Source organism: Protopterus annectens, chromosome 5.part0, assembly GCF_019279795.1.
Source record: "Protopterus annectens isolate FY-2018-M chromosome 5.part0, PAN1.0, whole genome shotgun sequence".
Lineage (NCBI taxonomy): Eukaryota > Metazoa > Chordata > Ceratodontiformes > Protopteridae > Protopterus > Protopterus annectens.
The window spans coordinates 1,462,259,525-1,462,285,578 of NC_056735.1; the positions used below are offsets into that span (position 1 = coordinate 1,462,259,525).

General features: G+C 42.4%; 1 protein-coding gene across 10 annotated transcripts in view; it reads right to left on the reverse strand.

The window, feature by feature from the left end:
• DOCK9 (dedicator of cytokinesis 9) overlaps nt 1-26,054 on the reverse strand; it is a 2,508,686-nt gene that overhangs the window by 944,062 nt on the left and 1,538,570 nt on the right. For all 10 annotated transcript variants that reach the window (XM_044071294.1, XM_044071300.1, XM_044071298.1 and 7 more), the window contains exons 9-10: nt 16,267-16,319; nt 11,162-11,236 (exon numbers count right to left, since the gene is read on the reverse strand). In XM_044071294.1, coding sequence (XP_043927229.1) covers nt 11,162-11,236; nt 16,267-16,319 — 128 coding nt within the window. The remainder of the gene's footprint in view (nt 1-11,161; nt 11,237-16,266; nt 16,320-26,054) is intronic.

The window sequence follows — 26,054 nt, forward strand, 5'->3', positions numbered from 1 at the left end:
TACCCTGAAGAGTACCTCCTAGCTCCTTATGGAGATCTCTTTGTAACCTGGTAAAATGGGTTAAATAGTTGAGCGAACGAAGAGCAAAGGTTGCTAAACTAAACATGCGCTTCCCGTATTTATCCATGATCCTGGAGTCTCTGTTAGAAGAATGGATAGACGAGGAAGTCTCACACATTTCCTTTTTGGTAGCTGCTGCCACCACCATGGCATCAACTGGAACACCTTTTGTTAAAAACAATTTGTCAAGGGGGGGCAGAAAAGGAATTTATTAGGCATCCTAGTGACAGGCTCCATAGTATCCGGAGATTCCCATGCCCTTCATGAGACCAGCTGCATCAGCTCATCCTCAGTAGGGCTTTTGGGCTGCCAGTCACCCCTCTGCCTACGGATTTCAAGTATCTCAGTGATTGAGATATCTTCAGAGGGGGACCATGGGGACCCTTCTGACTCATCTAAGTCAGCATCTGATGTTAGAGACTCCTCAGGGGAGTTTAAATATTTCCTCTTACACAATCTCTTCCTGGGAATCTCGTCAGTGGGAGCTTCTGTTGAGGTCTCGGAAGATCAAGGGCCAACCAATGGGTCTTCCTGAGGCTCTGGGTCTCTGCTTTTGGTAAGGATGTGTGAGGCAGAAGCAGACACAGGTGCTTTAGGGGAGGAGGAAGCCAGACCTGAGGTCGAGGATGTCTTTGGAGACATAACTCTCTTCATGGCATCGAAAGCACCTCTGCTCCGATGCGAGGGAACTGACAGATCCGAAAAAAATGTTGATAGCCCCAGCACCAGGACAGTGGACTCCGATCCAGAGGTAGGAGCCGAGCTCATCCAAGACAAAGCCCTAAGAGGCAGAGTTGGACCTGACAAAGTCTGACTATCCTCCTCGGACCCGACCAGAAAAGTGTCGGCTCCCAGAGTCCTCGATCGGCACCGAGGACATCAGAGTGCACAGAGCCAAAGACACTGGAGCAGGCATCAGCTCTGAGGGTTCCACTATCAACAGGTCCGACTCTTCCGGCTCCGAAGGACCAGCATGGCTCGGAGGAGGAATAGTTTGAGCTGGTGGAAGGGTCTTCGGCTCCTTAGCCATTTGGGTCAAAGCAGATCAAATTTATGCCATGGCCAGTGCCGATAACAGCTTCTGCACCACATGATCTACATCCAGATGTGACAGGCTGATACAGGACTGAGAAAAGCGCACCGAAGGTGGTACCGACTGTAGTAATGGACTCTTAGGAGCTTTGGACACTGGTTCCCAGACTGGAGACCGGATCTGAAAGGAAAAGACTGTCGAGTCCAATGGCAGTGGAGCCGAAGTCGAAGATTTCTTAGAGTCTGAAGTCTTAGAAGACTTTGAGGACTTGCTGGATCCATCTTGGTCGCTCAAAGCTTCTTGAAACAATGGTTTCAACAACCCTCTGTCAATAAGTTTTCTTTTCCATTCCTGTAGAACCCATAAGGAGAAGGAATGACATATAATCCAGCTATCCTGCAAATGCAGGGCTCCTAGACAGTACACACAATTTACATGGCTGTCTGTTACCGACATCTTTTGGCCACACTTTGGGCACTTTTTGAAACCAGACTTGGGGTGCTTGTCTTGGTCAGCCATTGAAAGTCTGAGAGAAAAATTACTGTCATCACAAAAAAATCCTAACAGTAATTATCTACCAAAAGTCTTAATAAACTCAGGCTAAGTCTCTCTCACACACACACACACACACACACACACACACACACACACACACACACATGCAAGTGTAAATTAAAGTGACAGGAAAAAAGTCTTTACTGTCACCACCAACTGTCTGAAAACACACAAAATGAGTAGATTATGCAAAAAAAAAAAAAAAAGGAAATAGCTGCTAAGATAAAAACACACTGTCTAAATATTTTTAAGTCAGACAAAATTACTGTTAACTAAAAAATTGTAACAGTAAAAATAGAATCAAGCCTTTTCTAAGTTAAACACACCACACAGCAAAAAATATACACTCTAACTAATTAGCCAAAAAATGTGACAAAAGGTCACTGACTAAACACATACTATTAGTTAGCAAAAGGTTTTAAACTAGGCCTAAAACAAGAGACCAACTAGAAAAGAGCTTTATAAACTATCTAAACTATTTAAACTATCTAACTATCTAGATGTAAGTAATAAGTAAGAAGAAAACAGTTTTACTGGCTCGAGCTAATGCAGAACCTCTGATCTATGGCAGCGGCAAACTAGATCTAAGGTAACTCTAGGTGCATCATGGGATAGGGACTTGGCCTCAAGCTATTTGAAGACCTCGAGCTTTGCAATTGGCTGACTCGGAGTCCAGGGATCGGCTCCGAACCCATCAGTAAGAATGAATGGCGAGATAGAAAAACTTCACATTAGGGGACTCAGAAATTCAGGGATATAATTTGTATGGCAATCAAGAAAAGTTAGCTTTATTTGCAGATGGTAATATTATGTACTTGATAAATCCAGGAAAGGACATCTCAGTATTGTGAAACATTTTTAGACAGGTTCAAGTCTTTTTCCCATACAAAATGAATGAAGATAAAACAGAGGTTACAGCCATAACCTATGTACCCACCGACACATACAAATTGGTTCAGCAATACCCATATTTATGGGGACATGATATGATGAAGTACTTAGGAGTCTGGATTAAAAAGGAATCAGTTATGGCAGCTACGGATATGTGGGAAGAGACTAAACTAAATAAAATACAAAAACTGAGAAACTGGAAACTCTTGTTTATGGATATGGATAGTAAGATTCAAGCAGTGAAAATTTTTTTAGTCGCTTTAGTTTAATATACAGATTAAGCATATTTTTATCAACTACAGGAGATGTGGACAATAATAAAGAGGTGAAAGTATTTATCTAGAAGAAGAAGAGGGCAAGAGTTAAGTGGGATAAGTTAATCCTTCGAATAGAAAGTAAAGTTGTGTATTATCTTACCATAGCAGTAGATATCCTTCTCTTCAATGTTGCAATATTCTTCACTAAAGGGATCAACTGCCAAGGGTAGCCCAACGTCCCGCCAGTATAAGAAAGCCTTAGGATTTTATACACTTCACACATCTGCTCCTTGCTTACAGCATAGGGCAAAAAGGTGATACATACCTCAGAAATGAATAGCCCCAGGAGGAACACAGTCCAAGGAGAGGAGGAGAAACATGTGCATCCAGAAGGAAATTAAAAGAAGGGAAAAAGAAGAAAAAGGGGGAGGGAGGGAGGAAGGAGAAATCACTGCAACAGTGAAGAGAAGGACTTCTAGTGTTATGGTAAGATTTTACACAACTTCACTGTTGCAGTATTCTTCATTAAAGGGAAAGTACAAAAGCTCAAGGAGGAAACTTGGGAGGAGGAATGCCCAGAAGAACCCTCCAGAAAACCATGTAGGATAGCACTGGCAAAGCCAGCTCTTGCTATGGAAACAGTATCTAACTTGTAATGGTTAGTAAAGGTACAGACAGAGGACCACGTAACAGCCTCCAGAATGGAACTGGTATCCAAGACTTTGAAAAAAGCACCAGAAGAAGCCACAGCCCTGGTAGAAAGAGCCTTTACAGAAGCAGAACGGATTTTCCCATGAAAGGAGTAACAAAAGGAAATGGCCTTAGAGATCCATGAAGAAATGGTCTGCTTAGAAACAGCCAAACCTAGACATCTAGGATGAAAAGAAAAAAAGTTTCTCAGACTTCTGAATGGCCTTAGTCTTATCCAAATAATACTTCAGCTATCTATTCAAATTCAAGGTGTGAAGAACTGCATAGAAGAAAAAAATGTGGGCAAATTAAGAGACAAGTCATTAACTACCTTGGGGATGAAAGAAGGATTAGTATGAAGAGATAACTTCTCTCTCTGAAAAACAAAAAAAAAATGAAGGAAGAGCCATAAGGGCCCGAAGCTCAGACAACGTCTTAGCTGAAGGACCAGAAGAACAACATTCTTCCATGTATAACGTTGAAGGGAATGTGAAGCAGTAAGTTCAGAAGGAGCTCGAGTTAATTTTCCAAGAACAAAATTAAAGGTCCCAGGAATAGGTTTCCTGGGAGGCCTAATATGAAGGACGCCTTTAAGAAATTGTTTGACCTCAAACCTAGAGGTGAAAGCGGGGAGGAGTAAAATGTAGACAAATAGCTGAAAAGTTAGCTTTAACTGAAGAATATGCCAATCCAGCATGTAGCAATTCACACAATTAACATAAAAACAGAGGAATCTCCACAGAAAGAGGATCCTGGTTACAAGCAAGAAACCAGACACAAAATCTTTTCCATGTGGACATATAGGATTTCCTGGTAGTGAGTCTCCTGGCCTCTTGCAGAATCCAAAGCACATACTCAGAAAAAAGGTGCCTAAAAGGGATCAAAACCCTATCACCCACAGTGTCAGGTGAAGAGTGGACAAGTGAGGATGGATGACAGACCTTTTGTCTTGTGTGAGCAGATCCACCCTGTTAGGTAACTTGTGATGATTGCCCTTGGCTAAATTCAGAAGAGGAGGAACCCAGTGCTGTCTGGGCCAAAAGGGAGTCACCAAGAAGATTTTGTGGGAGACTCGCTCTATCTTGAGCAGAACCTTCAATTTCAGAGGAAGGGGTGAGAAGGCATAGAGAAACATCACCTTCTAGGAAAACAGCAGGGTGTCCACCTTCCAGGCCAGAGGACGTGGCACTCTGGTGAAAAAAGAGGAAGTTGTCTGTTCAGAGGGGAGGCAAAAAGGTCTACCCGAGGAGTATCCCACTGCTAGACAATTTCCAAAAACGCACCTCTCTTATGGACCTGCTCAGAGAGTCTGACATAATGTTCTGCTCTGAAGGAATTTAAACATCCTGAAGTGTCACCTGATATTGGACAGCTAGATCCCAAACTCAAAGAGCTAGTCTGCACAGGAGGTAGGACCATGTCCCTCCTTGCTTGTTGATATACCACATCACTCTGGTATTGTCAGTAAAGATTTTGAGAGGCCCTGGAAGAAACAGAGCAAGAAAGACTTGAAGGCCCAGAAGGGGAGCTTTTGTCTCCTTGATTTTGACGTGGTCTGACTTCTGATGAAAAGGCCAGAGACCCTGCAACTTGAGAGGGCCAAAAGAAGCACCAGACCCAGTAGCTGAGGCATCCAAAAAAAGTTCCTGAGAGGAGACTGGAGGCTGAAAAGGAAGCCCTGGGCTGAGAGACAGCTGATGAATCTACCACTGAAGCTCTAGTTTGAAGCATGGAAGAAAAAGGGACTAGAAAGTCTAAAGGATGACAGTGTTGTAGCCATACTGGCTTTAGGAACCACTGTAGCATCCTCATATGAAGTGTGGCTAGACAAGCATTGGAATGGTGTAAGCCATGAATCCCAGAACCCACAGAAACTCTGGCCATAAATGAGACCCAAGGAAGAAGGATTGAAAAAGGCAATAAGAGCAAGAGCCTTGGATGGTGGCAAGGAAGCCAGCATAAGAATGGTCTAGAGCTTGTAACAGAGAAAAACATGATCCTGCAAAGTAGTCAGGAAGGATTTCTAGAAATATCATAGTGAAGATACTGAAGCAAGGTCTCTGGGGAGAAAGCCTGAATAAGCAGGTCATCCAGGTAACAAAAGATTTGTATCCCGCTCATATTGCAAAAGGCAATCACAAGAGCAATGCATTTGGCAAAAACCCTTGCAGCAGTAGAAAGGCCAAATGGCAAAGCAGAGAACTGAAAAAGCAAGGAATAAACAGAGAAACTCAAGTATTTCTTGAAGTGGGGATGAATAGGAGTGTGAAGTTAAGAGGAGGAAACAAACCCAAAAGAAAAAGATCTTCAGAAAGGTGCTGGGCTGGGTAGGTCCAGAATAAGCTTCCAGGTGCCTTCTTTCCTGGGAACCAAAAACATTCTGAAGTAAAACCCCTTCCCCTTCTGAGGAGCAGAAACTACTTGGATGGTGCTTAAGACAAAAGGCCTTGAAGTACATCCAGGAAAAAAAGGGCAGCTGTTCCTGACTAGGTTAGGGAATGCCCAGAAAAGGAGGAATGGATTTATACACCATGAATTATCCCTGACGGATGATGGACAGACCCCAAGAATCCTGAGTGGTCCTTAACTAGTTGGGAAGAGACAGGGAGAGAGGAAGAGACAAAGGAACCTGGCTTAGGATAAGGGAAGCAGATAGTCAGACAGAAATTGGCTTGTCTTGGAAAAGGAGGATTCTGAGTAGTCTAGAACCCTTTTTACCTTTGGAGGAGGGTGAGACTGTCTCCACACAAAGGCAGCTTTAGAAGGATAATTCATCTGAAATTTAGCAACAGGGGAAACAACAATATACTTCAGTTCTTGCAAGACCTTGCCTTTTTCTTGCAGAGACTTAAACAGCTCAGCAGCAGAACCAACAAGATTTTTTTTATTAAAGGGAGCAGTATTCAATTTAGCCTTAATATCATCAAGAAAAGGCTGGAGGTGAAGCGAAGAAGAAGAACGCCTCAACACAGAACCAAAGACAGCAGCTCTATTAGAAGCATCAGCTGCATCATAACTACATTTAATAGAATGGTGACCCACTTGAGAAGATGAACCCAACAAAGAGGGGCTGAAACCTTCCCCTCAGAATCAGGAAGGTCAGAGATAGCCTGAGAAAGAAGAGCTATGACATACCTGGTCATATGGGTCTGTTAGCCCAAAAGGCCAGGGTAGCAGCAGTATACACCTTCTTGCCCAGCTTTTCCATGACCCTACTGTCCTTGTCAGAAGGAAGCAATTTTGTACGAGGCAAGAGCTTGGAAGGTTTGTCAGAAGAGTCAGGCACAACAGAAGGGGTCAGCAGGAGGACATTTGTAGAGAATCCTACAGTCATCAGGCACCTTATAAAACTTGTCAACTTTTTAGTGACTGAAGGCCGGGAATCAGGAGCCTGAAAAGCTGCTGAAAATGTGTCTAATAAGTCAGCTAGGACTGCAGGGACAGCAGAGGGCTTGGGGGATTCAATCTGGAGAAGTTCATAATACCTCTTCTGGATGTCAGAAACCTGAGTATAGTTCCATTTAAAGAATTCTATCATATGAGAGACAGCAACCCCAAAAGAAAGTTCTTCAAATGGAAAACCTGGACTAATGGAATCCTCTTCCTCAGAACCATAGACCAACAGAGAATGAATCGAAGAGGAGTAAAGCCAAGGACACTTCCTCAAAGTCCAAGTCTACATCAGAAGAGTCCTGCGCCTTACGCCTCAAGTGAAACAGATGATCAAAGGATAAAGGAACAGAAACTCACCGAGGAGGCTTCAAAGCCATGAGTGCATTAAACAACCCCTGTGTAAAATCTTGCCATTCATGCTGGGGATCCTTGGGAGCAAGGGAAATAAGTTTAGTTTTCTGCTTCTTTAAAGGTAAGTCAGCCCTAAAGACCTTAGAAGGTTTGGACCCTTGCTGACATTTAATCAACGCAGTGAGAATCTCTTTCGGAACAAGAATCTGTGGAATGTCTCTCGGTCCCTCAGATATGATCAGCCGAGGTTCTCCCTTAACATCTGCAAAGGATGTCTGCAGAGCCTCCAAGGCTGTGCAAGAAGCCAGATCCATGCCGGCCTCCAACAGGGTCGCAGCCGAGGAATCTGATGGAATAACCAGACAATCCTCTGGGCTCTCACCAGGCTTGAGACAGATGTCTGGGGGAGGTGGTAGAGCAGCCAAATCTGACCCAGGTTTTCTTGGCAAATGGCTGACCCTTGGGACGGAACAATTCTGCCATCAAACTTGCACCAACAACTTAAGATGTTGGCAGTCTAGGTAGACAGACAAGAAGGAGACATGACTATGAAGGGTTTTAGGGACAAATGCTTGCCAAACTGAGCGCAACGTATGGTTGTGGGAAGCACTCAAGCAAAAAAGACACTGCTTGTGATAGTCCTTATGAGGAATCCGTCTCCCATACTGGCAGTTTCCCTTTCTGGATGACATGTAAACTCACAACCCAAAAGAAAAAATAAGATAAGATAAGAAGAAAACCCCAATGGGGCACTTATCTGAAAATGGCTTAGTAAACAGCACAAATGAAGAAGCGTTCAGACCGACAATTGAAGATGGCATTCAGACTGGCTGAAAAGAAGATCTGCAGTACGGAAGTTTGTATGTCACCTTTATGTCCTACGCTGTGAGTGGGGGGCATACTTGTGACATACTTCATGTATAAAATCCTAAGGCTTTGCTAAACTGGTCGAACATTGGGCTACCCTTGGCAGATCCAAGCCATAAATCAATTTGCTCTTCCTGTCCTAACTTATAGTTTTGGAGTGATTGATTGGCCCCAAAAAGTGTTGGATAGATTGGATATTAAAACAAGAAGGATGCTTCATGCTCACCAAATGATTTATAAAAATCAGTGTATACCAAGATTATATATTCCCCGTTCTGAAGGAGGTATGGGCCTCCTTGAAATTGATTACATGTACAGATCTGCAGTCATGGGACTTCACATATATTTACTGACCTCACAAGATCCAAATGTAGTGAAAGTTTTGAAACATGAGGAGAATAAATCTAAGATAACATCTCTGCTTAATTTAGCAGAAGCATATCGACATCAAGCAGGAATGGAAATCAAAGCAGAAGTGGATAAAAATCAGGCAGAAACTTAATGTGCTAAAAAACAAAAGAAAGAATATAAGGTGAAGGACCAGATGAGATGGCAAGAAATGTGGAAAAAACAAATATAGTTGCAAGTACAGTAAACTTCTGGAACAGCCTCATGTTGATCAAAAACGAATGCAGGAATGGTTAAGGAGATGTGAATTCACATCAAGAAATGAAAGGTTAATATTGGCAGCCCAATACAGTGGATTATGTACACGCTGGTTTACAAAGTCCATTGAATATGTGGGAGAAACAGATATAAGTAGGTTTTGCAAAACCGAATTAGAAACAGTCATACACTTTGTTGCTGGCTGCGACGCACTAATGGCAGAGGGACTGTACACTGAAAGGCATAATAATGTGGCGAGACTGCTACACTGGAGATTGTGCAAACATTATGGTATCAAAGTGGCTGAAAAACATTGGAAACATGAGCCACAAAGAATAATAGAAAATGATGAAGTTTATATCACATGGGATCACCGAATACCAACAGTTCAAAAGATAGATGCTAGAAAACCGGATATAGTTGTCCAGGAAAAGAAGACAAAAGTAGCATTGATCATTGAAATCGCCACACCCAGTGATTACAGTGTCTTGCATACAGAGAGACACAAAGTCATAAAATACGTTGATCTGCAGGCAGAAACGAGAGCCACATGGAAGAAAGATACCCAGACAGTTCCAGTAGTAGTAGGAGCAACTGGTCTTATAAAAATGAATTTACAATCGTATTTAGATATGTTACCAATTTCTGTAATACCGTACGAATTGCAGGAGGAGTCATTACTGGGCACATTGCAGGTGCTACGAAGAGCACTTTTGTCTAACATCAAAGAGTGAAACAATACTAACTTCATGAACTTTAATCGTACTTTGACTAAGGAATGGTGTCCATTCTCATCATGGTATTAGAAACCCAAAAGACGTGGAGAAATTAAAAACGGGGGATACCTTTAGTGAAGAATACTGCAACAGTGATATGGAAGGACATCACGGTGGTTTAGCAGTACCTGATTTGAAGAGGTATTTTAGAGCTACACAGTTAAAGCTCTTATATGCAACACAAGCAGAAGATTACAAGTCAAAGTGGAAATGGAGGATGATGAAGCGGAGGGGGGGATTTTGGATGCAAATCCTTAAGGAGGATAATAACCATACAGATTATTATATTCAAAAATAGCAGAAAGTATTTTAACAACGCAGAAGTGAGATTTTGCCAACAGGAATGACTAGAAGTAGACGTACAGAAAATATGCAAAATGGGGCTGGAATTTACTGGTGAAAACCAGTACAAGAACCAAGGTATTGGGAGCAAACAACTACAAAAGGAAAGGTAATAGAGTGGGATGAGGCTAAGATGATGTCCGGACTGCCTTCTCTACCAGGTACTGATATTAGATTATAGTCAAAGAGAAAGGGATAGGAGAATCCTAAGTGGAAGACCTACTGTGGCAGAGTTTTTAGTTGAATCTAGAATAGAAGCTGATATTAAGAAAGGAATAATTAGTAGGGCATGTAAAATCCTGCACAATAACTATAAGAACCAGTGGTGGTTAGACAAGATTGAGAAGAGACACTGGAAAAATACTTTCCAAGGAAGCAAAGGAAGGATATATGTATGGCTCCCAAGTATGCAACAAAGTCCAGAAGGTTTAGGATTTTTGATTGGAAGTGTTTACATAGATATTTTTATACCCCAAATAGCCAACAAATTTTATCTCTAGCAGATGGCAAATGTTGGAGGTATGATGGGGAAAAAAATAGGTAACTCGGAACATACATTCTGGGAATGCAATGAATTGGCAGATTTTAAAAATTCCCTACAGAGCACTCAGTCATTATTATTAGATGAGCAAATGGCTGTAACTAAGGAAATGATTTTTTGAGCTGGGACACAGGATCTGAATTGCCTAGATGTCAGGCATTGAGTTTAATTCAGTTGACTTCTAAAAAAGATAATTACTATAAGATGGAAATCAAAGTCTAAACCTACTGGGAACTTTACAAAAGGGAAGGAAAAAAATACACAGAAATAAATGGAAACTATGGGAACAATACAGGCAGAATAATGTTTAGGAGAAGTGAGATTTAAGGGAAGGCAGAAACTGAGCAAATTATATAAGCGTGAATTGGTAATAATTGTAAGAAAAGATATGTAATGTATGTATATTAAAGGGAAAAAAGTACATGATTTGTTTTCTTTTCTGTTAATGTATGTTTGCCTATGATTTAAGTGAAATTTTTTAAAAATTGTTTAAAAAATCATTAATAATAATAATAATAATAATAATAATAATAATAATAATAATAATAATAATAATAATAATAGCACCCAAGAATGAAATGCAGGATACATTTCTGTATGTACAGGTGAGGGGAAAGTACTCAGAATACAGAAAGCAATTTGTGTTTTCAATTTTACCAGTGGAGAACAGTAATTCTAGTACTCAAGGCATTCTTTATTAGTAGCTCCATAATGAAAATAAATGTAAAAGAATCACCACTACAATGTCTTCAACATAAATCACTGTTATAGAAACATAACTTGTAATTGCTCAACTCACCTGTGTGTCAGGATCTAATGTAAACAAGTTCAGTCTTTCTTCTGTTTTAATTTTCATTTCAAGATCTCTGGAACTCTGTTAAGAATGATAATTGCATTTGTTAGAAATGCTAAAATACAAGTTTTCAACAGTTGTTTATGAAAACCTCAGTTAATTTTCTTTAATGTTCTATGTACAACATCAATGTTAAAACAAAAATCAAAGTAATAGTTACCTGTGTTTGTGTAGAGGAATAAAGCCTCGACTGTGACCAGAGTTCGATTAGTAGCATAGACACTTGCTAGGTTTGGCATGGGGAGGGGAAAGCAGACATGCCTGCTGGGTTTATCATGGAGGAGAATGTAAGTGAAAGACTGGCGGAGGGCAGATGGTTCAACATAACCTTAATGAGCAGTGCAGGGAGGAACAGTCACTAGGCTCGGTGTGCAGGATGGCTTGGCAAGTGTACCCATCTTAGGGACTGGAGCAGGTATGCTACCATAGGCCACAAATCACTTTCCACACAGCATACAAATAGTGACACCAGCATGCAGAGTACAGAGCTATGACCAAGCGAGTGACCTACCTCTTGTAGAAGCAGTGGAAGCTTGTAGGCCTGCTGACCGGGGAACCATTACTGTTGCCTGCAAGAGAGACACCAGTGGCGCGCCCCCCCCCCCCGAGAGGTTACGCAGCCAGGTTCTGCACCAATTCATAGATCCCCAAGACTGAGGTGATTTAGGCTTAGGGGAGCTAAGCTGCAGTGGACTACCCATGCCCCAACCATAACAAAAGATGGCAAAGACAAATAAAACTCATATTTATGGTGTTCTGTACACTCTTCTAGGTTATGCTGCTCAGATGATGAACTCACACTGCTCATTAATTTGGGTCACAGAATTTCAAAAGTTAACAGACTCCAGATTTGTACAAATGTAACCCCTCCTTCCCCATTTGCCTACTCACACCTCATAAACATGCTCCTCCTAATTATCACTTTTAAGATAAACTGCTACTCTGAAGGACAGCTATATAAAACATTTACATCTGCTACTATTTGAAAATCCTAATGCAAGTTGTTTTCCAGTTTGACTTTTGGCTTTTCCCGGTTAGGGGTTGCCACAGCGGAACTCCGGTCCACTCATGATTGCCAGTGGATTTTTACGGTGCTGAGTTGCCAACCCAATGCCCAACCTTCAATGAAGGCACGCCAAATCACACTCGCACCTACCTGCATGTCTTTAAGGTCACTCGACCACGGGGAGGACATTCAGACTCCACACAGAAGGCGCTCTAGCCGAGAATCAAACGGGAGAACCTCTTGCTGTGAGGCAACAATGCTAACCGCTGCACAATCGCAGCTGCACTTTTTTCCATGTATGCTTGCATCATCTTGCATCCCAACCATCTGGCCTCACTGATGTTATGACTGTACTCATTTGTTCTCCCACCAAGTCTAAAACAATAACCTATCCACTCAGAACTGTCATGCACAGCCATTAAGGACTTTTCTTTTTGTTTATTCTGGTCCAAACCTACACCTTGGTGCCTGACACATACGTTCAAAGTGATGGCGTGCTATGCCTTCTGTAGCATGTATAATTCCACCTACCCATGATGACCACTACAATGTAAAATCACATCCACCCACTCACCCAAGCAAATGTAAGTGTACTTCCCTAGTCTGTGTGTGACAACCATCCTGAAATGAGTGTCAGCACTGCAGCAGACAGTAATACCTCTCTCTCTCTCACGATCCGTGAGCCCGTAACAGCCATTTACCTCCACCGTTATCTGCTGGATCCCCTAGTGCCTGGTGACTAATCCAAACCAGGTCAGCTCTCCTCCAGCTCAGGACAGCTACATAGCCCACACCGTGACAGTACAGCCATAGCCATAAAACTTAGACAAACGTGTGCTAACTATGCAGATGTGCAGCATGAGGTGCAGCTGACCTGATGTTAAAATGTTTCAAGTCTTGTAATGCTATGAACAGCTAGCATTCTGTACCCTCCAAAAAATACGTTTGAACATTTCAATCCCAAGCTGCATAATGTGGGATTCTAAGCAAGTTAATGTCACAAAAGTAGAGCAAAACACAAGCAAAGGCAGGTTCCAGATACAAACTGTGAGGATGGTCTTCTTCAGTATAATACAGAGCTCAGCAATACAGGACTAGCAAAAAAAAATAACACATGTCCTTAAGCTAATAGCAGAAATATCCTAAGCTGTATGTATGCAGACATTTCTATAAACTTAAAAAATATAGAATACTACATCCCTGAGCTACCACGGCTACACTCAGAGATGCTGTGAAAACATAGCATTTACAGTAGCACAAGCCAACATTAGCTGCATATACAGAAATGACTGCATATTTGTTTTATTTACATGCATTAGATAACACCGATTGCAATGGACTAACTTCTGGTTCAGTTCGGGCCAATGATAAAATAGGAGTTAAAAAAAAAAAAAGACAGATTAGCAAACAATTCCATAGTGAAAGGAGAACAACAGTTATTCAGGTAGCCATGAAGTTTTGTTCAATTTTCTGATCATCACAGCATGTGCCAGCAATAATCATGCTAGCCTGCAAATCTGAGAGGGGCTTTCTACTCCTCCTCCTCCAGTAAGTATGCATATTTCTGAAACATCCTCTGAAAGTTACAGCTTGAACACAACCTAGCATAATCAAGGGCATCTCCCCAGCATAAACATACTGCTCAATGAGTGTTTCTCTTCATATGCCAGCCCACCTCTTCTACCACGATGGGTGCAGCATCTGTGCACTGCCACTCACCCTTATCAGTTCCCAAGTACCTGGGTCATTAACTGATCCCAGGTCATCTGGACCACACACTCAGGACTTTATCCATCTCTGGTACAGATACAAAAATTACAGAACAACTTTCTTGAATAAACCCTTCGATAAAACAAAACCACTACCCACTCCCATGACACAGAGGAATGAAGCCCTTGTTGTGACTCAGATGATCCAATTCAATTAGCAGCACAGGCTCGAGAGGAAGAGGGTAGGTGTGAATAGCCACTTATGGTTCAACTATCTTGGAGGGGGGAGGTTGCAGCACTCATTGAGTATGAGCCTGCAGAAGCACCCATTGCTCTGGGGTAGTTCTTAAGTACATAGGAAAAGACAGACACTGTTGTGAGCTACAGTGCAATTAGATGCTCCAAGGTAGGGGAAAGGAGATCAGTGTGTGGCGCAGTCTCCTTTCTGCCTAGCTCGCACATCTCTACAGACCAAAAAGATTTGACAATATCTTGTAGCTTGGGACTAAATGGTTTGTAGGGCTCTCAGCTGGGATACAGAGTGCCTGGTCTCCACCCTGTGAGAGGAACAAATCGACTGACAGGGTGAAGGAAAGGGAGACAGTAGGAATACCCCTGCACAGCAAAACAAGATTAATGTAGCCTAGTGCAAAAATCAAGACATGAACATATGTTCTTATTCCCATATCTGTCTCTACAGAAAAGAAAATGACTGAAAAATTAATTTTATTCTATTACAACTTCTACTAGATGCAGGCAGACTATATTGGCTGATGCTATTGCAAATGTTGGACTAGAGAACTGCTACTACCGAACTCATTCTTCATTCATGCAACCACCCCTTACTATGCATTCTGATTTACTGAATTCAACTTGTCAAATTAAAAATGCTGAGTTCAGTAAAATGCAACATCTGAAAAGGTCAAAGGCAGGTTATGGAGTACATTGAGGGCCTCAAGCACACAACACTATGCACAATACACGGACTACAACTACTGAGAAAGCCATCTGTAAAGCAATACAATAAAATCATTGTGTTGACTTCCCTTTCAAAAATATTCTATGAGTGCCCAACTTTTCTGCAAGTAACACAATTTAATTCCTCTTACGCCTACAACAACTGATAGAACTGTTTTGTAGTTCAGTGAACTGGAGAGTGGCATTTCAATGTTAAATGTTTATGGAAAACTGAGAAACTCCTTTGGAGGTTTGTTACTTGTCCTTTGGAAGCTGCACCCAGATGAAATTAACTTACTGATCAAAAATAAGGCATGGCTGCTTTCGTTTCTTGCATGCCTATTTGCTAATTTATAAGAAGAAAAATATAAAAAGTGGAAATGGGTTTCCCAAACAGATGACTTGTTTTAATACATACACAAAGAAAAAATTCTCAATGTAAATGACCATTTAGCACTTACATGAATTAATGTCTCAGGATGTGTAACAGGCACTCTCAACTATAAACCATAAGAGAAACAGTTACTTTTTCAAGTTTTAAAATAAACATAAAAGGAAAAAAAATATTTTCTTTTTATACAAAAGCTCCAGTAGGCATTTTCTGCATCTGTTTGCTTTTACAGGATGCAGGAAAGTACAAGTCTCCCAAGAGATACGAGCAAGAAACAACCAAAAAAAATGTTAAAACAGAGTAAAATGAGCAGAGGTATTACAAACCTCCCTTTTTCAATGTGTCATGAAGGTTTGTAAGCCACCAGTAAAAAGAAAAATGTTTCAACAAAATGTATAAAAAAATCCATAAAGTCGAAAATCTTTAATAACATAATCAAATCAGAAGGCCAAACATTACTAGATAATGGACATATTACAGTCCTACTTTACTTACCAGCAGACCACAAGTGGAAGCTGGCTTATATTGTGAAATGTTTTTGGTTACAAGATGCCTCCATTCAGCAGTTCAGTTTCCTTTTAAATAATTACACAATTAATTCTCATCTTTTGGCTTCATCATCTGATTCAAAAAATTACAAAAATATCCCAAGCCAACAGCTAACTTTGACAGCTAAAGAAAGTACACGTCAGAAAATGGCTTTTGTTTACCAAGCAGATAAACTAGGATCCATGACAGCCTATTCTGCATATTTAATATTTAAAAAAAATACAGTAAACGTTATCCTGGAGAAAACTCTGTGGAGACCAAAGGATTACACTAATGACTGAATGAACAAGACAGATTCAATGAATTAAAAGTATATCGTTTGCAAAACTGAATTAGGCAAGTTAAATATGACTTCAAAACAGAGAAATACAAAGTGCACATAGTAATTTAATCAGAATAAATTAATTTTATCTGAAGCAAAACTGAAATAACATATTACCTTGCCAATATCTGGAAAACCATCCAAAGATGTACTCTCTGGTCTCAGGTCATCTGAAAGTACAATTAGAAACTATGTAATTAAAAGTACTATTAACAGTAAGGTATACTCGGTATAAAATGCAGATATTTCCTCACTGCTACCCAATGCAGTATACAAAAACGTAACCTGGTCTTGGAGGCACACCTTTGTTTAATGCAATTGGTAAACTACTCCATTTCAATGAAAGTGGTTATCTAAATGGCACTTCAAGCAGCTTCTTGTCTCCACTCACAATGTCATAATCACTTATATAGTACACACACTATGGCTATTACCATAAAAGGTAAACGACATGGTACAACATTAAGAAAACTTCATCAATACAAATATTGACCTCCTTAACTGCTCTCAAAGAAACACAGTCATACGATGTGCAAAAGAAATCTGAATACTTTATACAGTGTTGATTTTCAGTGGAAATATACAACTTTTAGCAAAACACATTCAATAACCCGACTGCCTTTCAACATGTGAGACTTTTTAAAAAAGTGATGCTTTTTTACCACAGTTGAAAAACTAAAAATGTTATCATCCAAAGTAAGGCAATCTGGTTTCTATATGTGAGAATAAACAGCTGTTGGAAGGATCAGAAGTACAGGCAGTCAGAGCAAAAACAAGTATCAAGATTCAGTGATAGCCCTGTAGTGTCCAATCTCAGAAGAGCCAAATTATGGATGGCAAGCGATACAATACACAGTAGGTCATGGACACCCTAGTCCAGCCAGTACCGATCACTCTTTACCAGTCTGCATTGTTGCTACTAGAAGGGAAAGGGCTGTGCAGCTGTAATGGCTTAAATGTAAGTCAGATGTAACAAAACACAGCTGGGCTCCTTTGGAGGGGAAGCTAGGAATAGTCAAATGGGCAGAGCTGGATCAACACAATTCCCAGAGCCTACAGTAAAAACTTTTAGGGGAGTTACAGCCAAGAATGGTTTGGATCCTGAAGGCCAGTGGGTTTAAAAATACTGGGAGGTACTAAACACAGGCTAGACAGAAATGTGGTCTAGCAGTTACTAGTACAGATGTCCACTCAAAAGCCTCTTTTGACTTTAGTCCATGATATTCCCTCTTCAGCAATCTGTGTTTAAAACATAAATTCACAGTTTATACACAACTTTTTTTTCAAGTGTATCACTGGAAAAAAATGTCATAGGATGCTACAAGAACTGTTAGCTTCTGCCAAATTGAGGCAAAGGCAAGAAACAAAGTGAAGCTTCTTTTGTGCATTTGTCTCTTTTTGAGCATAACTGTTTCAGAACACAGCAATACACTCTGGGAACTAGACAAACATCACAATTAAACAGCTTATCTTTGTTTTAGTGGTTTATGTAGCATTTGTCTATATCTACTTTTCCTGCAGAAGTAACGGCAAGTGTTTTTTTTTTAAAGGAATTTTCATCATTACAAAAGAAAATTTTCATCAGTGAAAATATATAGCAAGTCATGTGCACTTGTTCAGAAAAGTTGAGTTGTGAGCACCTCCATCATAAAGTACAGCTGCATTCCACTTACCATAACTGTAGATGTTCCAGTGGATCAATGTTGCAGTACTGATTTTTGGGTCTTCCTGCCAAGCAGAAGCTTACGACTGACCCAGTTTCTAGAGTCTTTACATTATCCTTGGCCGACAGACATCCAAAGACCAACATCTGGATGTCACAGTAGAGAAGAGCATCCATCAGAGCCATCTTCAGGTCTTTCTAAGCAGTGAACAAGCAGTCTGATGCCTGGAACAGCACAACCTTTCCACTTGTCTGAATTTAAGTGAGAAGGAGAAAAAACATAGGAGGCAGAGAGCGGAAGATAGAGATAAGAAGACTATTTGCAGGAAAAAAAACTCCTCTACCCCTTGCACCCAGCAAGGGGGGACAAGAGGTAAGCAGAGAGAGGGGTTGGAATATGTACCGCAACACTGATCTATTCGAATATCTACAATTATGGTAAGTGTGGCACAAAGTACAGTTTTGTACCTACCATAAATGTAGATGTCCGATAGGTATGCATCTGCAGTCATCACATATGGGTTGTCCTGCCTCAGGCAGCCCTTCGGTCGGCCGGATTCCAAAGTTTGGGTCCGGCGTCGGCTGATGTCGCACTTTCCCCGACGTCAGAGCGCCTGGGGTATAAAAGCATCAGCCGACGCCATCTTCCTCAGTTTTTCTTGCCCCAGATGCCAGGTGCCATCTAAGGAAGGCTAAATTTGGAGAGATGCATTTAAAAATCCAAACATGCACAGTAATATAACAACAAATACACCATAATAGATCACCCCAGCTAGCTAAAAGAGGGATAAGTACCCAAGAAATACCACAGAGGGGAAGGAGGGAGGGTAAACCTGACTGCAGATGCATACCTATCGGACATCTACATTTATGGTAGGTACAAAACTGTACTATGTCCTTCAAGGATGCATCTGCAGTCATCACATATGGGTAGAATACCATAGCCAATCTGGGGGTGGAGGAACTATGTAAAGGATGGTGTAGCTAAAATGCCCTGCAGAACTGCCATAGCAAAGCCTGCTCTGGATCTGGAATATAAAGGTAAATTGTAATGCTTGGCAAATGTATGCACGAAGCTCCATGTAGCAGCTTCTAAAATGTCCTTGGTAGCCACCCCTCTTAAGAAGGCTGTGGAGGTGGCTGTGGCTCTCGTGGAATGAAAGGAGTAACAAAAACGAATGCAATTCCCTATCCATTTTGAAATTGTCTGTTTGGAAATTGCTTTTCCTTGTGTTCCAGCCGCATATGCTACCAACAGCTGGTCAGTTTTTCTGTAACCTTTAGTTCTGTCCAAGTAGTAGCGCAACTGTCTGTGTATGTCCAGGGTGTGCAGAAGTTTCTCCCCTTTGTTTTGTGGATTTGGAAAGAAGGTAGGCAAGTGAATAGCTTGGTTTAATGAAACCCTGGATACCACCTTTGGCATAAATGTAGGATTGGTTCTCAATGAAACTCTGTCCTGATGAAAAATAAGAAATGGCTGTACTGCCATAAGGGCCTGTAACTGAGATACTCTTCTTGCTGAGGTTATGGCCAGAAGGAAAGCAGTCTTCCAAGACAGGAACTGTAGTTCTGCAGATGCTGCTGGTTCAAAGGGAGGCAGTGTTAGTTTTTCCAACACGAAGTTAAGGTCCCAAGTAGGTAGGGGTGGTTTCCTTGGAGGATTGATGTTTTTGATTCCTCTTAGAAACTGTCTTAGGAGAGGATGAGAGAAGACAGGTGGATCAGTATTGTACTCTGCTGAAATGATGAAGCATGAATTTTAATGGAAGAGTAAGACAGACCATTGTGGAACATTTCTGCCAAGTATTCCAGGATATGTGCCATGTTCATCACTGTCGCATCTAGGCCCTTTGTGGTGTTCCAAATGTGAAATCTTTTCCATTTTGCTGAATATGCCTTTCTTGTGGAAGGCTGGCAAGCTTCCATAATAATATCTTTCACTCTTTGGGATAGCTTATCCTGAGGAGGAGTCGAGGTATTTTCCAGGCTGTTAGTTGCAAGGTTTTCAGGTTGGAATGCAGAGTTTTGTAGTTGTGCTGTGTCAGTAGAAGTGGCCATAGAGGAAGAGGCCATGGTTTCGTGCGTGACATGCTCTTTAACAGTGGGTACCAGTGCTGTCTTGGCCAGTCCAGAGCTATCAGAATCACTTTTGGCTGCTCTGTCCTGATCTTCAGTAAAACCTTGGTCATTAATGGGAAAGGTGGAAATGCATACACTGTTAGAGTTCTCCAGCTGAAAGAGAGGGCGTCCACTTTCCATGCTTGTGGGTGGTATGTCCTTGAGCAGAATTTCTTCAGTTGATGATTGTGGGGGGAGGCAAAAAGATCTATGTCCGGCCTCCCCCATGATTGTGTTAGCTGTAGAAAGATGTCCGGGTGCAGCATCCATTCGTGTGCATCCATGATATTTCTGCTTAAGCTGTCCGCCAGTATATTGTCTTTCCCTGGCACAAACTGGGATTGTAGCTGTATATTGAGCTTCAAGGAAAGTTCCCATAGATTCATTGCCAGCCTGCAAAGAGGATAGGAATGGGTGCCTCCTTGCTTGTTTATGTACCACATAACCGTGGTGTTGTCTGTCCTTATTAGCAGATGGCCTTGATGCAGAAAGGGTTTGAAGGCTTCGACTGCATGTATCACTGCCAGCATTTCCTTTTGGTTTATGTGCATGCGTAGCTCTTTTTGTGACCATAGACCTTGAATGCATCTGCCCTCCAAGTGCTCCCCATCCGTGGTCTGAAGCGTCTGTTGTAATGGTTTGGCTGGCTATTGGTTGGCTGAAAGGCAGACCCCTGTTTGACTGGCTTGCTTGAGCCCACCACAGAAATTCCTTTTGAAGGCATGGAATGAATGGTATCAAAGTTTCCAGGCTGTGACTGTGCTGAGTCCATAAACTCCTTAGGTACCATTGTAGTTTCCTCATATGTAGTCTTGCTTGCGGAATCAGAAGGATGCAAGAAGCCATGTAACCCAGGGCCTGCAGGATTTTCCTTGCAGTCAGCTGGGTTTGTCTTGTCAGATTTTTGAAGTAATCTGGTAGATGACTTTGTTTTTCTTCTGTGAGGAAGGCCATTTGGGTAGTTGTATCTAGATTTGCACCCAGAAAAGTTATTCTTTGGGATGGAACAAGTCTTGATTTGTGAAAGTTGACTGTATATCCCAAGGCCTGAAGTAGGTGGATGGCATAATTCAAGTGTTTTACCAAAGTTTGTTGGCTGTCCGCTTGTATAAGGCAGTCGTCCAGATATGGGTATATTTGAATCCCCTGATGTCTGCAGTGTGCCATTACTGATGCCAGGCATTTAGTGAATACTCTGGGTGCAGTAGATAAGCCAAAGGGCAATGCTGAGAATTGATAATGCTCTGACCCTGCAAGAAATCTGAGGTGTCTTCTGCAACTTTGTCTGATAGGGACATGCAGGTATGCCTCCTTGAGGTCTAGAGTTACCAGCCAAGACCCCTTGCCCAGCATGGAAAGGAGCTGCTGTAGAGTCAGCGTTTTGAACTTTGGCACAATGAGATAAGTATTCAGTGCGGACAAGTCGAGAATAGGCCTCCATTGTTTTTCTTTTCTTGGAACAAGGAATAGTCTGGAATAAAATCCTTGGCCTTGTTCTGAGAGAGGAACCTTTTCTATAGCTTTCATTTGCATTAAGCTGGAAATTTGTTTCAAAGCCTCTGCCCTTTGATTCGGTGGCAGGTCTGCCATTCCTGTTCTTTTGGTAATGTGCGGAAATGGAACCTGTATCCTTTGTCTATTATTTGTAGTGTCCATTTGTCCCTTGTAATACTGTGCCAATTTTCTGAGAATAAAGAAAGCTTTCCGCCCAAAGGTGCTTCCAATTGAGCCCTGGTTGGCAGTGTCAAAGTAAAGTCATTGAGCCTGTCCTTGTGCAGCAGTTGAAGGTCCTGCATTACCTCTCTGGTTGGGAGGATGCCATTGACGTCCTCTGTAGGAGCCTCTAGCTTGCCCTCTACCTCTGGCATGCCTGTTCTTGCCTCTCTGAAACCTCTCTGTGTCTGGAAAGGACCAATTCTTGGAAGGCCAATTCCTGCTGAATCTTGGTGGTTGTACTTGGAGAAAATCTTTGACTGTTTGTACGGATTTAGCCTTTTCTTCAAATTTCTTTAGGACCTCCTGAGCTGTGGAGCCGAATAACTTTTGCTTTTCCAGTGGAGCATCCAGCAGCTTTGCTTTAACATGGTCTGGCAGAGATTGTTCCTACAGCCAAGCATGCCTACGTATGACTGCGCCAGTCATAGCTGACCTACATGAAGCTTCCAATGCATCATAACCACATTGCAAGAAATGGTTGCTAACCTGTTGTGAGTTATGTACCAGATCCTGAAGTGACTTGCGGTCTAGGGGATCAGGTGAAGATAGTTTTTTATGCAATTCATCTAACAAATACTCTTGGTACTGTATCATATGAAATTGACAATTTAATGCCCTCATAGAAAGAGTAGCAGAAGTATACACTTTTTTACCCCATCTCTCCAAAGCTCTGGACTCCCTTTCAGAGGGGAGAGGATTTTTAGCAGTGGAAGCTGCAACCCCTTTAGGGCCCTGGGAAATAGTTTCTGGATCAGCAGAGTGGGCCTTGTAAAGGTAAAGATGTGGGTCCGGGACCCTGTAGTACCTATCGGGTTTGGCAGGAGCCGGAGGGAGAGAATCAGGGGTTGTGCTAGAGTCAGAGTACACATCATCAATGACATTCAAAACAGGAGAAATAGCTAAAGGTCAATGCTGAGGCAAATGTAAAAAGGTCCTTAATCTTTTTCTGGAATCAGAGAATTCCTGGCCCTGCCATTGGAAATGCTCTCTCATAGCGTGTAGTGTCTCCCCAAAGGAAAACTCTTCAGGAGGGGAGGCCAAGGGAATAGATTCCTCTGCATCAGAATCCTCGTAGGCCGAAAAAAACTCCTCCTGGTGGTCCGAGAGAGTAGAGCCATCAGAGGCCTCATCTGAGGAGTGGGGATCAGAGGGCTCAACCCTGGGCCTTTTGTCTGGAGGAGGTTGAGAGCCCCTGTCCGGATGAGGTTGAGAGCCCCTAATTAAGGAGATAAGATCCTCTGCTAAGCTTAGAATCTGTCAACCAGTAGAGGGTCCCTGAGGAATAACCTTGGGAGGCAAAGCTTTTGAGAGTTTAGCAGCTTTAGCCCTGGAGAAAGCCTTAATGGACATGGAAGCAGGAGGCCTGGCTGCACCATGTGCTGGTGTAGATTTGTCTAAAGGGATGGTGTCGGAAGGTTCCAGGACACCAGTTTCTGTTGGAAATTCAATAACCGACTCAGCCGGGGCCTCCGGGACTGAGGTAATCGGTTGAGCGGTTTCGGTAATTGGAAGTACCAAGGACTCTGTTTCAGCCGAGACAGAGACACTCGCGGTAGGCCTGGCCGTGGTTTCAGCAGAAACCGCAGCCCGCGTGTGTTGGTCCTTGTCCTTCCATTTCGTAATTAAATGTGAAGTCGGAGCCTCCGATGGCATCTTATACGAAAAACTAGCCCCAAAAAATTCCTCTGCAAACTCCGCCCGACGTCTAAGAGTGCGTCGGTTGAAGGAAGCACAGGCTGAACAGGCCGAGACGTTGTGGTCTGGGCCTAGGCAGGGGAGGCAGTAAGAGTGGAAATACTTATGAAGTATTTGTTTCCCACAAGTTAAACAATTATTAACTTTATCTGACATCGGCTGAGGCAAGAAAGAGTCCCCAACGGGGTACTTAGCTTTTTGAAGTCTTCGGTAGCTGAATTACAGGAGCTGGCCGACCGGCACTTGCGAACTGCTTCTGCTTCGGGCACCACGCGGCAAGAAAGACTGAGGAAGATGGCGTCGGCTGATGCTTTTATACCCCAGGCGCTCTGACGGGGAAAGTGCGGCATCAGCCGACGCCGGACCCAGACTTTGGAATCCGGCCGAACGAAGGGCTGCCTGAGGCAGGACAACCCATATGTGATGACTGCAGATGCAGCCTTGAAGGACATCTGTGCTAAGTTCTTCATAGCCAATGTTTGAGTACTGATTCTTGGGAAGACTCATTCCCAAAACTAAGAGCTGAGTGGTGGGTCATCTGTATAACCATAGGAGATGAGATCCTGCAGGATGGCAGTTGTGAAACCTGCTCCATCTCTAGAGAGATTGCCTAGGTTATAGTGTTTTGTAAAGGTGTGCACTGAGTTCTGTGTGGCTGCCTCTAAGATGCCCTAGGTAGGGAGGCCTTTGAGGAAAGCTGTGATAGTTGCCCCATGCCTTTTATTGAGTGGGCTTTAGCATGCCCAGGTGTGAATAACAGAACTTAATAGTTAGCTCTCCATTTTGAAATGGTTTGTTTGTCGACAGGCTTGCCCTGTTTAACCTGTACAAAAACCACCAGTAAATGCCCTGTTCTATTAGGGGTTTTAGTCCAGTCTAGACAGTTTCTGATCTGCCTGTGCACATCCAGGGAGTAGAGAAATTGCTCTGCCCATTTCTGTGGATTTAGGAAGAAAACTGGTAAATAGATAGCCTTATTCAGAGTAAGTTGCGATACCACCTTAGGCATAAAGCATGCATTTGTTCTGAGGGTGACCCATCTCTGTGGAAGACGGTGAAAGGTTCTTTACACATGAAGGCTTGTAGCTCAGAAACTCTCCTAGTTTATTTAACAGCTATAAAGAAAGATGATCTTCCAGGTATGCATTTTTTAGAGAGACAGTGGCAGGTTTAAATGGGACAAGGTTAATTTTTCTAACACACAATTTAGAGTCTATGTCAGAATAGGGTTCCTTCTGGGTGATCTCAAGTGAATCACCCCTTTTAGAAAAAGTTTCATGTTGGGGTGCAAAAAGAGACGTGGAGGCACTGCGCAGGCAAGCAAATATGGCAAATGCATGTCCCTTAATGGTGGAGTAAGAAAGCCCTTGAATAAAAGAGGCCTGATAGGTACTGCAAGAATGTTAATGCCTGCCTGAAAATTGTTAGTGCTTTTGCGATGACACCAGGTGGAAAATCTGTTCCATTATGCCAGGTATATCTTCCTGGTGTTGGGCTTCTCTGCTTCCCTTAAAATGCAAAACACATCCTTGGGATAAGATGCATTCTTTGGTGTCAAAGCCCAATTCCCAGGCTGTTAACCTGAGGGTGGAAGACAGATCACTTGACTTGGCTGAGGAGATCTACTTCCTGCAGCAGGGTGCAGAATCTCCCCCTTGCTGAGTGTCAGGAGGAGGGAGAACCAGTGTTGCATCTACCAAAAGGGGCCAGTTGGATCAGGATGGGTCTGTCTGTCCTAATTGTTGTCAGTACTCTGGGGATCAGGGGTAAGGCCGGGAATGCATACATGAACCAGGCAGCCCATGTGAAGGGGAATGCATCTATTTTCCAAGTTCCTGTCTGTTGTGTTCTGCAGCAGAACTTCTGTAGTTCCTTGTTGTGGTGAGAGGTCTATTGAAGAGATCCCACACTGTATGGTTAGGTCCAGAAAGACATCTCTCCTCAGCATCCATTAGTTAGAATCCAGAAGGTCCCTGCTTACAGAATCTCCCAGGGTATTGTTCTGACCAACACTATAAGAAGCTATGAGGGTTAACCCTAGTTCTTGAGCCAACATCCAAAATTTCCTGGAAATGCTGCATTAAAGGTAAGAAAAAATTTCCCTTTGCTTGTTTATGTACTGTACCACTGTGGTGTTGTCTGTCCAGATTTGCAGGGTCCCTGGGCTTTAGTTCTGTGGAAAAGCTCTTATGGCCAGGTCAACTGTTAGTAGCACCTTCTAATTTATATGTGACTTTCTCTGCTAAGGAAACCAAATAACTTACACTTTCAGGTAACCTGCATAGGCCCCCCCCAAGCTATGCCTGAACTGTCTGTGGTGACGGTCTTGTCTCTTTCTGGCAACACCATACCAACTGGGGTTGCTCTGTATGGTGTTCTTCCACCATAGGAGAGCCTTATTCGGGCATGGGAGGAGGGGCAGTAAGGTTTCCAAGGATTGGGAATGCTGTTCCCAATCATTTTTCTGGAACCAGTGGAGTTTCCTTCTGCATGACTTTACAAATGAAATCATGAGAATTCAGGATGCCATGTACTAAAGTATCCTCAGGAATTCTCCTGCAGTGATAAGTTGCTTTGGAAGCAGACTTGTCAGACAGCCTGTCAAGAAAGCAATCTTGTCTTGGGAAAGGAAGGCTTTCCATTGAACTGAATCTATGTGAGCTCCCAGGAACAGCCTGCCAAACTACAGCAAGTGCTCTGGAAGTACAGTCCC